At 51.0% G+C, this 12,438-nt stretch overlaps 3 protein-coding genes across 3 annotated transcripts; 1 reads left to right on the plus strand and 2 right to left on the minus strand.

The window, feature by feature from the left end:
- Nucleotides 1-73: 73 nt before the first annotated feature.
- Nucleotides 74-1,683, minus strand: BO95DRAFT_428617 (Sds3 domain-containing protein; the record flags this gene model as incomplete). The annotated part of the gene is made up of 2 exons (XM_025584853.1): nt 74-1,165; nt 1,246-1,683. The coding sequence occupies 2 exons, from the start codon at nt 1,681-1,683 to the stop codon at nt 74-76; spliced, it is 1,530 nt and encodes a 509-aa protein (XP_025445722.1).
- Nucleotides 1,684-2,681: 998 nt separating this feature from the next.
- BO95DRAFT_460240 (uncharacterized protein) lies at nt 2,682-4,554 on the minus strand (the record flags this gene model as incomplete). Its single annotated transcript, XM_025588714.1, has 2 exons — nt 2,682-3,742; nt 3,801-4,554. The coding sequence occupies 2 exons, from the start codon at nt 4,552-4,554 to the stop codon at nt 2,682-2,684; spliced, it is 1,815 nt and encodes a 604-aa protein (XP_025445723.1).
- A 3,937-nt stretch (nt 4,555-8,491) lies between these two features.
- Nucleotides 8,492-9,248, plus strand: BO95DRAFT_11120 (uncharacterized protein). Its single transcript, XM_025580372.1, has one exon. It carries the CDS (start codon nt 8,645-8,647, stop codon nt 9,167-9,169), a length of 525 nt encoding a protein of 174 aa, XP_025445724.1. The 5' UTR covers nt 8,492-8,644; the 3' UTR covers nt 9,170-9,248.
- Nucleotides 9,249-12,438: the final 3,190 nt, after the last annotated feature.

Raw genomic sequence — 12,438 nt, forward strand, 5'->3', positions numbered from 1 at the left:
AGGGGGACATATGTGCGATTTAGTTTGGTGGGGGTTGGATAACTGAGTCAAAAATGAGACACCAGAAGAGGGGCTAAGTTCTACTCTTCTTGGCCCGTTCATTACTATAGACTCCATCTCCCGTGTCCTTTGAAAGAGGGTACAGATGCATCCCCATATCCGTCGGGAAGTCCGGATGCAACATGTTGAACTGGTTGGGGTTTTGAGGGACGCCGTTCACCTCAGCAGGACTAGACTCGACAAGGAGTTGCGCCAGGCCTCTGTCAACGAAGCCGACCGGCTTATTATGCAGCCGGTCCATGCGAGCCCAGTCATCGTCAACTTCCTCGTTCATGAGTGGCGGTAACGGGGGAGCGCCGTTGTTACTAGGACGCGCGTGGTAATTGGCCAAAATGTTGTAGGGGAGATTGGGCCGCACAGCGGGCTTATCAGAGAGCTCAGCCAGGGCGCTCAGCGCGTGGTTGCCGTGTCCCCGGGTCGAGCGCGTGGCGTGGAAGTTTTGGCTGGCCGTCCGAGCCATATCGGTGGCCGGGGTACCGTTGTCTTCCGCGCCTGTGCCGTCGACGCCGGAGCCCTCATCCGCGTCAGTGTTGTTGCCGTTGGTGGCGGCACCCGAGGGCTGATCCGCACGTTTGGACGTTGAGAAAAAGTGTACGGTAGCCACATGTGCATGGTTGGCGTGCGCACTGAGCTCTTTCTCCGTAAAAAGGTTCTGGATTGCGTATGCGGGCGCTTGCTGTTGCTGCACCAGCTGAGCTTTTGCGCGCTCGGCCGGATGCGAAGATAAGCCCGAGTCCCGAACTGGAGAGCCGACATCTTCCTCGGGTGCCTTTCTCTTTCGCCTGTTGAACGTCTCTGCCATGGCTCCTTCGCCGAGCTCAAGATCGACACGATGGCGAGTGTGCCGCGTCTTGCGGTTACCGTGGATGCCACCTGGGCTGGCAGGATTGGTGATGCTGAACTGGTTCGGATGCAGGAGCAGAGCGTTGGTGTCAGCCAGATCCAACTGCTCTTTCTCCCGCATTAGACGGGCCCGTTTGCCGGTAATGGTCTGGACGAGACGTTCGCGGAGGGTATTTGCAAGGTGCTTGTATTCTTCTTCGGCGAAGTGGACGCGGAACGCATACTCCCGTTGAAATCTTTCTAGATTGTTGGTATGACGATGCTAGGCAAGAAGGTTCATTAGCATGGGCAGGCCAAACCGGGGCCGGGGGGTGCAGAAATCAAGAAAGAACGCAAACTTACTGCCAACATCGCTAAATCTGCATCCTTTTCAGCCTTGGCCTGGTTTACTTCCTGCACGAATCGCGAGTACCACATCCCCGCCAGACTAGCCATCTCCTTGGCGAATTTCCCTCCGCCGACAGTATTCTCAATCAGTTGTGCAATTTCGTCCGCGGAATCGGGCAGCGGACCCGGCTCGTAAGGATCCGCATTGTTGATTAGGGTCATGTCGCATTGAAGGGCATGCAGTTGTTGCCGAAACTGGGTGTCTCGGTTCTGACTGAAGGAAGCCGTCAGGTCTTGAAGACGCTCCTGAAGCGCGCTGCGTCGCTTGTCCCGTTTGGAGAGCGGCACGCTGGTCGGAGGACTTGTCGAGCGCCCTCGGGAATGTATATTGTTAGACATGTTTGGGACGCCGCTACTGTGAACTGGAGATGGAGGGGCAGGCGAGTAAGCCATAATCTGGGCGGATCACTCGCCAGGTAAATGTGCAAAATAGAAGACGCTGGAGGGCTGGGTCAAGTGCGAAAGCGATCTATTTCTCTTTCACTCACTCTCCCGCTGTGTTTGAAAGACAGGTGCGATTGAGAGACGTTAGACAGAACTGCTGCTGTTAGAGAGCAGTGCAGGTCCCAATTCCGACAATTAAGCACATTCAGGGCAAAAAAGATATCGCAAGATGGACAGACAAAGCGAACCAGAACAAAGTGGAAGGATGAATGGACGGATGAACAGTGACGGAGGAGAAGCAGAAAGCGGGCAGCCGGCCGTTGGCCCGATACAGCTTAGCGTCGGGGACATTTCTCACCGCCCGGCTCACCCGCTCGCCTGGAAGATGCATTCTTGAATGTGAATAGACTCCCATAGTATTTGGAGCCTGGAGCTGAGATGAAATCGGACTGCTCTTCCTAGCTTTGTAAGGTCACCTTTTTCTCCCGGCACCTCATGCCTAACGTCAGACCCTGTGTTCTGATGAAAGAATCAATGTCCCAGGCAATCAAATCTATACAACTGCAAAGTAGTTCTTCAGTAGACTATGCCAGACTGGCACCCACAATTTGGATGAATACATCCTATTTTATTTCGATACTTGGACCCTGCAATCCATCATCTAAGCTAATAGTAATAATTGTCATCATCATCGACACAAGCTAGTGGTCATCACGCTTCCATAACACAAGATATCCTGGGTATTCTGTTCCAACGGAAAAAACAATGCAAACAGCCAATGCTTCCTAGATAGACGTCCCAAACATGCAAACTGAGACCCAATGTCCATCTAACTCCTCAAGACGCCGCCGGACCCGCCAGGTCCCCTTTTTATTGTACGACCATATATCCAGCCACAAACAAAATGAAAAGAAAGAGAAAAAAAAACAAGAATCAACGAGTAGAACGAAGGAGGGACGCAAGAGGGGTGATGCGTCTACAGCTCGCTCCACCCTATCCGAGCCCGCTCATGAGTGGGATCGGCGGATGACGAAAACGCCCAACTCAACTCCATCGTGGGGTTCGGAATCCTCGCCATAAGGTCGTCGTCGGATCCCATCCAAGATCTCACCCAAGAGCATGGCCGAGGTCACCTCCTTGTCCTCCAAGATGTAGTTCGTGGAAGACACATTGGAAACAGCCTTGGTGGCCGGAAGACGCCGACCATTCTGCCAATACAAGCTAAGCACCTCCTTCATGCGAGCTTTTTCTTGGTGGATGAACCATTCGGTCCAAAGTTCCCGATCGAGATGAGAGCTGCCTTTTCGAGCGTCGACAATACTGAATTGAGAAGAGGAGGAGCTCAGAGAGTTACAGAGCTGGGCGAGGTTCTCCCGCATCGTGTCGAAGTCGTCCATATGAGACACGGAAGAGAGCTTGCCCAGATAACGACCGATATCAGTGGAAAGTTCATTCACGACCACGAGTTGACGAAGCAAGGGGTCCAGAATAGGACCCAGATACTGTGACTTGAAGGTAGATCCACCCCTGCGAGTCGGGTAGACAAAGAGTAACGAGCCCCCGTGAGGGGACAGCTCGGATAGTCGATCAACCAAGAAGGACGGGCGATATGGCGAAAAGAGATCCTTGTATTCCTGGGCCGACGAGGGAGGGAGGTAGCGTTCCAAGATCGAGAGATGAACCGTGAGGGGTGGAACGATCGGCATGGGCGAGTGAGAGGGTCGGGTTTGGATGGGACCGCGGAAGTCGTGATAAGCTGATACCACAGCGGCACTGGAGAAGACGGTGGAGTTGAAGTAATCGTCGTTGGAAAATGAAAATCGAGGGCTATGCGGGGGTGAGGATGGTAGGTTGGAGAGGCTAAATTGTTCAGGAACTGCGTGGGTGATATTGATCCAGGGCGACTGTCCATGGCGGAGTCGATTTTGTACTGCCTGCACTAACGAGCAATAGACACTGTCGCTGGAGGATATCGTAGCGGCCTTGTCAGCAGCGCGAGGATATGGGAGCATCTGAGAGACGATTTTGACAGCCTCTCCGCGGGAATTCGAGAGAGCAAGTGATGAGACTATTCACGATGGGCCGATTAGCGGTGCTCACTCGCGGATTTCTGGATGTTGACTTACCTGTAGCTTCGATGCTGTTCTCAAGCCATGAGCTGTGATCACAATCCATCTCATCTGAGGACCCTGGACTGCCACCGGAGCTCGACGGTGACACGTTTGACAGCTGGTCGGAAGGGCTACTGAGGCCGTCAGTCCGAGCTGGGGAATTGCCGATGTTTGGACCCTCGTCCATGGCTATGGGCGCATGGTTTCGAGTTACATGTGACTCGAACAGCAACATATCGGAGGTAGGGTTCCACGCAATGTGATCGTTATCATCAGGGGGAGTAGGTGGAAGAGCAGAGAGGTAGTCACTTTTGGCCGACGAATCCCACCCAGCAGAGGAAGACTGCGATGCTCGAGTCGCCAGCGAACTGGAGGCAGTCGGACCAGTGGAAAGACGAAGGCGGGATTGCGGGGGAGAGGACTGAGAGTCGGAACGGGAGACTTTCGACGAGAGACCAAGTTCTTCGAAGGATGGGAGATGGAGAGAAGCGTTGCTGCGCGAGAGGAAACGGGAGACTGGAGAAGGCTTAGTGAGGATTGAGCCCTGCGAGGCTCGACGCTTCAGCCGACTGGAGCCAGTATCGGGGTGGAAGGATGCAGGAGATCGAGAGGAGTGGTGTTGTGGCTTGATAGGAGAGATCGGGCTAATGCGAAGGGGGTCGTGCGAGTCAAATGGCGACACGGCTCTTAAGGGCGAGCTAGGTTCCCCGGACACTTCTGACGATGGCGAAGTTGAGGAACTAGAGGTTGTTGAATATGGAGAACGCATGACCGAGCTGTTTCGCACCTCCAAAGCAGGCCGAAACGGTCCATGACACAATGGAGAATTCATTCAGTCTGCGGATGAGGCGCTGCTGGCACAGTGAAAGCAGCAGCGAGGGCGAGATGCAGGCGGACCCAATAACAGAATCGGGCCCTGGAGCAACGGGAGGAGGCGGAAGATAAGACCGATTGGAAGGGGGGGGTGGTGGGAGGGGAGGGGAATTGGAGGGAGGGCAGATCAACGCCTCTTAATGATAGCGGCTCGGTAAATGATGGTCAGGTTGTCTGTCAGGAGGGTCGTGTGTAGTGGAAGGTTTCACGGAGAATATAGTCGAATCAATGATCACACAAATACCGGTAACGAGGTAGTGGAAGTGGTGGTGGTGGTGGTTGAGGCAGAAAACCAGTTTAGGGTGAGTGGAGGACGGGACGGTCGGGAGATTGATTGCTATGTGGTGGAAGTATAGGGAGGAAGTATAGATGAGGGGAAAAGAGAGGGGAAGATGAAGGAAGCAGAGCAGAGGAGAGGAGAGGAAGGTAAAGAAGGAGGAGGAGGAGGAGAAGAAGAAAAGAGAGTTGTGGTGGTAGTTGTTAGTTAATGGAAGTGTGCGGGTAGATGTGGTTGATGATGATCGATGATGATACAGTGGGGAAAGGGCGAGATTGAAGGGCGAGATTGAAGGGCGAGCGAGACTAGAGACTCCAGCTAGAAAGCTAGAAACCCAAAGAGACTACTACCGTACTCCGTCGTAGAAATTCGAAATTCGAAACTCGAAACTCGGAGAGCGGCCAGACGCCATCCAGTCAGTAGGCACTAACTTAGATGAGCACTAGCAGCAACAGGACCGACAGACAACTGAAGAAGGAAAAGGTTTTTTTTTGAGGGGAACGGAGAGAAAAGAGAGTAGGAGGAGGTGGAAAGAGAAAACTTGGAAAGAGAGAAAGGAGCCTAGCCAAGGTGGAAAATGGAAGGGCCAGAACAGATGGATGGATGGAGGTGGTGGCAGTGGGTGGTGAGTGAGTGAGTGAGTGAGTGAGTGAGTGAGTTGACCTCAAGGGTGAGTGACAGCCCGAAAGGAACAAGACCCTCGGGCTGCGACTTTCCACCCGTGTTCTAGACCGCACCCTGCCTGATTGGGGAATTTCCTGACACGAGGCCGCCGCTCTCTGCAGTCAGTCTGCAGAGAGGTGGTAGTACTCAAGTACCCTACTAGGTGGTCAAGAGGTCCAATTGTTCTACACTAACTATAATACTATTCTTAAATTTATCATTGATAATCTGTATATATATTGATCTACATCTCAGCCTTTTATTCTACCAGACTCTATCATTTTTATACATCATTGTACAAGAAGAATAGAAACAATACTGTGTAGTTATCTATCATTCCCACTGTAACCATCCTGTAACATACAAGTAATTGGATGGTAACATCCTTCAGTTCCAGACACTGCCCGGACTCATCCCGACCCATCTAGACCTTCCACCCTCAGCCTGTTGTGCCAGTGGTGTGTCCCACTGCCTTCCCATAGTGGCTGATCGGAGCTAAGATGGGCAAAGCCGGGCGATACCTTACCGTAACCAGCATTACACGGGCCTTGAGGGTGTCCTTTCCTTCCGTTGTGGCCACTTTTCTTCCTCCCCGTCCTTGGTTTTTGATTTTATTTGATTTCCCGTTTTTTGCTGGATTTTAATTATTTTTCTCGGGTTTTTTGCCCCCCCCCCATCCGCCTTCTTCTTTCCATTACTCAAGACCCACTGCCTAGAACTGGGCTTACTGGGTTCACCTCCAGTCATGACTCCACGGTGGTCGCCTTTACCCGGCTGTACCACTCACTGCCCATTCTTGCGTTGTCTCAAGTTCTTTCTCTTTCTCTGTTGTATGAGTATGTGAGGGTGTACTCCGTACTGTGGTCTGTATGTGTGGTAACGGGGAGGAGGAGAAGACACACAACCTGCGGATGACCTGGTCAGTAATCCTATTTTCCACCCCACACCAACCCTCTCCCAATCTTCCTCCCGCCGAAGGCAACAGCTATTGCTACTGCTTCTTATGTCGAATGCGGCATTTTGATAAGTACTCATACCATCCACATCCCCAGTCAACCCTTATCCATGGCATGGCAGGGCTGCCAGGTGCCCCGTCAAGCTGTCCGTGGTGGTCAGGGCAGTGACAATTGATGTGGTCTGGGCTCCGTCCTTCTGCCTTTTCCCCTTTTCCCTTGCCCGCTCGCCTTAGAAAGGATCTCGTATTACCCGGATCAGCATCACTTTTTGACGATCATCGTCCTGCACTGTCTGATCGAGGAGGCTTGTTTGCCTGGTCTTGCGCGGGCGCCGGCGCGGGTGTGAGCCATGATCGGATCTCCGGGTCGAGACACGCTCTGAATCAGATGCGAAACAACAATGCCCATCCCCCCTACCGTACAGTACAATTTACATTTGAGGCGACGAGGCCAACAGCAAACACCTCGTCACACCGACAGACAGGCGAAAAGTAATCCCAAGGCGCCCGGCCGCCCGCCCCCTCCCCTCCCCCCGGAAGATAGTCCCTGCACAAAATGAGAAATGGGGCTCTTTCGGCTGAAAAATCTGTGCACAATCAAGGTGGAGATTGTGTATAAATAGATTGGAAGGGGACTAGCTCACTAAAGTCACTTAGTGGCTCGGGCTTGATCGTCGCCGGCCTCATTGCACAAAATCATAACTCAGAATTTAATGTGTCGGAGGTTTTTTGGGGAGGCATAGATTTTACAAGGTCAGGCTGAGTACCGGTAGGTATGGGGACAGCTTCAACCCAGTCCTGCTGTCTGAATGGAAACTCAATTGGTGATTCATACAGTCAATGCTCAAGTAAACACCAAAGGGGAAAATGATTCCTCGTCCACTAAACTGCTACTTCCCCAGATCCAGTCATGTTCCCATTTCCCCGAGCTTGCCGACCAAGCCATCGATACTTTTCATGAATCATCTATTCTTTTTCCCCTCTACAAGTAGTATCCTTTCTCAGATCTTGACGTCGTCAGCTTTCCCTTTCCCCCCAAGACCTTCCCCTCACCCTGGTTCCACGGCAGAAAGGCGCACCTGCATGGCGCGATCGAATCCACTGCCGCATCCGGGCGGATTGACGCCTAGACCCTTGTTTCCGTGCTGCCGAAAAGATCCGCCTAATGTGATCGGGATGCCCCTTGGGTAGTCAGAGGTTGAACAGGTCCTTTTTCTCTTTCATTTCTTTTTCTTCGCTTGAGGATTTAAGGTTCAAATTGCTTTTACCGTGCGCGTGCGTGTTCAGGTTTTCTTTTCCGTGAACACCGCAATTTGACTGCCGTCGAGATCATTTCATCTTCACGGTCAAGTACTTGGTAGCGTGACTCTGCTTCCAGATCATCTCATAGGCTCTAAGGCAGGTACGAGTCACCAGAAGCATAATCCCGCCCTAGGTTGTTCCAAACCTAAGCACACCGTACAACCTTACTATCTCGATACACTTTGAGATTGGAAATCAATTTAGACTTGCCGACTTTGCCGTGACGACTTTTGGTTAGGTGCTTCTGAGCTTCTGAACCTTTGGAGGACATCATGAGATCCGTCAAGTCTACAGGGTAGTTACAGTAGTAAATCAGCAAGATCCTTTGTCAAGTATGTACTGAACTCCGTAGATCCGGGCTGAATCCCGCCGAGCCTGAGGCTGAAATCCGATATTGTCTATTGCTTTGCTTTGCTTTTTTTAATTCCCACTTGGCCAGTGTCTGTTCATTGCCCACGCCCATCAATCAATCCACCGAACTGAACCTCTTAACCTTGAAACCCCTTAATGATTTTCTGTTGCTGTTGCCAATGAATGACCCGAACCTCCCCACTGCAGTCAGATTCACTTTCCATACTTTCCATACTCTAGATTTGACACTCACTCCCCTCTCTCTTCCCAGAAAGAGCGGTCGACAAGTCACGGGCACTGCCACTAACATGCCCAAGGTAGTATCGATGAACAACATTCACTTCAGCGAATTTACAAATGTAGACTATCCGCCCGTCAGTGGTCTAGCCGCGCCTTTCTCCCCTTTTCAATTCCACCTAACCATCGCAACTGGAAATTATGCCCCTCCCATTACCCGGATCGGCTCCATCTGTAAATCCGTCTCAGTCGACTTTTCCCCATCTATGGGTAGAGCCCTGTTCACGACGTCAGTGGCTGGTCCGATTTGGGTCCCGTGCTTTTTGTTTGTTTTTTTTTTTTTTTTTTTTTTTCAACAAGTCTTCAAGGTTTAGCGTAGCTAAAACTAAAGAGGAAAACATGAACATCCACAAAACCACGGGGATAGGGAAAAATTCATTGACATTGATAGGGGGAAGGGGGGCTTGCTTGTACAGTACCTGGTCTAGTGGTGGTTTTACATTATGGGTCATTGGGTCTGCAGTAAAATTGCATGACCTTTTCTACAACAACAATGAGGTCAGGATTTCATGGATGCACGTACAGTACACAATACTCCAATTCATTTCGCTAAAGACCACTACACCACTGCACCACTGCACTGCACCACAGGAAACAGAATCCATGACGGATAGATTTCCCCCACCTATGGGTCAGGGAGATTGCGCCTCCCAACCGTGCGGTTGACGGGCGGCACTGGCACTGGCACTGTCAAAGTCCTGTCACCAGTCATCAACAGACCCAAGGGTGTGTGCACGTATCACCTGGTCCTTGTCCCCTTTTTTTCTGGGATGTGTGCTCGGTAGACTTGCTTGATGGGAACAACAGGAAGCATAGTTAATTGACTAGAAGAACGAATACGGGATATTGTTTGCTTCCCACAGATTTGCAGGAATTGATGTATGAACGACCAAGAGTAAGATTATCTTGTAGATCTCCGCCGCAATCCTGTTTCCTTTGATGGTGACAACTGACAAGGGAGGGAGGGGTCTGACCCGAGAGTCTAGATTCTCTTGTTCAAATTCCATGTACTGGACTACAAGTATGTACACAGTACTCCGTAAGTCATGTTGATCATGGTCTAGAGTTGATGGTCCTCGATAGTTACCCCCCCCCAGAATAATAGAATAATGGATTATGACCAAGTCACGGGAATCACCAAAGTGGCCACATACATACTCCGTATGTGTGCACGCATTAGAGGAGCTAGGTTCCGATAATCATAACTTATGTAGAAAGGTCGAGTCCGTTCCAAAAGAGCGGTGCTGGCAATCTATCTATCTACTACTTGCAATGCCATGCGATGCACCCTTCATCTACTCCGACCCGTGGCAGTATCTTTCTCAATACAGGATCACCAACTTACCACACCCTATCCCCAAACATCAACATCATCCACCCATCCACAAACAGTACCAAGTTCCAAAATGATTGTTATCAGATGATCCAAACCCGATCACTACCCACCCCAAATCCTCACGGCTAGGTACTCATAATAAAACCAACCACGCAACCCCCCCCAAAACCTCAACCCCATCCGACAAACATACACCGTACCCAAAAAAAACACTTTTAATCAACCCGACACAAGCCAACCAACTACCCCACAAACCCAGATTTTCCACGTACTTTACATACATACATAGATAAAAATTCCTCATCCCAACTCCACACTCCAATATCGCTTGTAAACACAAATACCCAATCAAGCCGTCAACAACCACATCCCCTCCCGATCGCATTCATCATTCTCATCAACCTGAATCCCGCAATTGTTGTCGGAATATATTAAAAACGGCCCCCCCCCCCCCCATTCTTATCCCGCCCCGTCATCTCATTTAAAGTTGGTCGTGGTAGAGTACGTATACGTATACACCCTCCACTTCAATGGTTCCCTCCCGTCCCTGGCCTGGCCAACGCCCGGCCGCTCGGGTCTCTTTCCTTTATTGTTTCCCTGGACATACGGGGGTTTCTGGAGGGAGGGACTCGAAGGGAAGAAAACGCCACCGGACGAAAGAGGGAGGTTGTGCCGGGGTCACGGACGGGTCTCGACGCCGAAGGGGATTCGGTTGATTCGATCTGTAGGTCACTTACTATGGGATCAGTATTTCTTTTGTTTAGTTTTGGGGGGAAATCAATGGACAAGGAAATAGGCTGCATGTTCGGTCTCTAGGTCGATGTCAATCCGGGCTGCATGCAGCTGAGGCAGTAGTTAGTTTGCTGCGACTTGCTGGAGAATAAATTGGTTAGTACGGAGTACTCGCACTCAAGTCCCCAGACAGGGGTCCGAGAGCTGGGGTCGATGAATAGCCGATAGTTAATCTATACTATGCTTGATATTGTTCGACTCCCGGGGTTCAGTTGCCCTGGAATGACGATAGGTCGAAGTGAATGTCAATGCTCTACTACTTCGTGTTTCTTGTGAAATATGGATGTCAGAATTATGGGTGGGATTGTTGCTTCCTACTTCTTCTACCTTGTCCGCTCAGAACTGCGAGCAACAACCCGAGGTGACAATATCCGGCTGATGCTGGATTTATGTATTCGGTGCTAGCTATACACTGATCCTCTACAGCCGTGATATCAATGCAGATATATGATTTCAAATTGATGTTGCGACAAACAGACTAGCAATGACTTCTCAACCGTGCAGCAATTACAGGATCACGGCCCTGCTGTCTCAATCTTACGGCATGTTCTTTGCACTTACACTTAGTGCAGCGATGAATTCCGACAACAGTCCTCGAACCCTCGCGTTTATAATCAACACATATCAAGCACAGATATAGGAAAACAATTCCTTCAGCCTGATGGATGGATCAGACTCCGTGCCCAGCCTTCGACAATCAACAACCAAGGAAATAACTCTCGTGAACTTCACCAGATAAAGGACTGCCCTCACATGCCCTTTCCCCCCCTCTCCCGCAGGATCCCTAGCTCAAACCTTGCTCAACATAGCACCAACGCCAGAGTCTCCGGGGTGGGGGGGGGGGGGGGGGGGGGATGATACGGCGGACCCGGGGCAATGGATGGCGGCGCACCCTGCCTGCCTCCTCGATTTGCAATTCTGCTTTCGAGAGGATCGTCTCATCAGCCAACCATCACCATCGTCACCAGCATTCAGGACAACCCTATCCAACAAAGCCTCCTTTCCTCCCCACGAGGCTGCTGCTCACTCCGGAACGGGCAACAATGCTAAACCCTGGGGCATGTATCATTACTAGGAAATAGTATATAGGCCCCACCCTCCCTCATAGATAGCAGCCGGCCGGAAGCACCAGGGCTGGAGCAGGAACACCTCAGCCTCATATGAAATGCAGTACTCAGACGGGACAAACATAGTGGTATTCATCACATGTGTCCATGAAACCTGGGACCCAAAAAATCAGCTATATATGCAGGGTAAGTAAGACAATATACCAAACATCCAGCGACAATCCCCCAGATGCCAACTGGGCAAGGTAAGAGTCAGAAGGAAGGAGAGAGAGAGGTGACGAGGAACAGCGGCTCCGAGTCTTCCCTCCAGCGGGCAGGGATAGAGAGGGATGTTGTTGCGAGTGATTGCTGACGTTCCTAGCACTGCCGAGGATCTGAAGTAGAATGATATGACATGATGGGATCATGCAGCATGGGGTTTCTTCACTTCATGTCCAAGTCCGTAGGTACACGGCGAGAATCGGGAGGCCGTGCGTACAACACGACTTAAATTGAGATTCACTACGAATTCATCCACGGCACAGTGGCAGTGTACCATCAAGCTCGCGAACGAGAATTCGTGTAGTAAAGACCCGGAAGAGGAACCATCCATAATCGAGATAACATACCCTTACTCACGCACCTAGAGACAGGGACACTCCTATTTAGTAGCTCCAAGGCGAGACAGGCAGGCGGACAACACAGCGTCGAACCTCCCTACTTCCGCTGTTGGTGATCATTCAAGCCGAACCTTGAAACAA

Source organism: Aspergillus brunneoviolaceus (assembly GCF_003184695.1).
Source record: "Aspergillus brunneoviolaceus CBS 621.78 unplaced genomic scaffold BO95scaffold_10, whole genome shotgun sequence".
Lineage (NCBI taxonomy): Eukaryota > Fungi > Ascomycota > Eurotiomycetes > Eurotiales > Aspergillaceae > Aspergillus > Aspergillus brunneoviolaceus.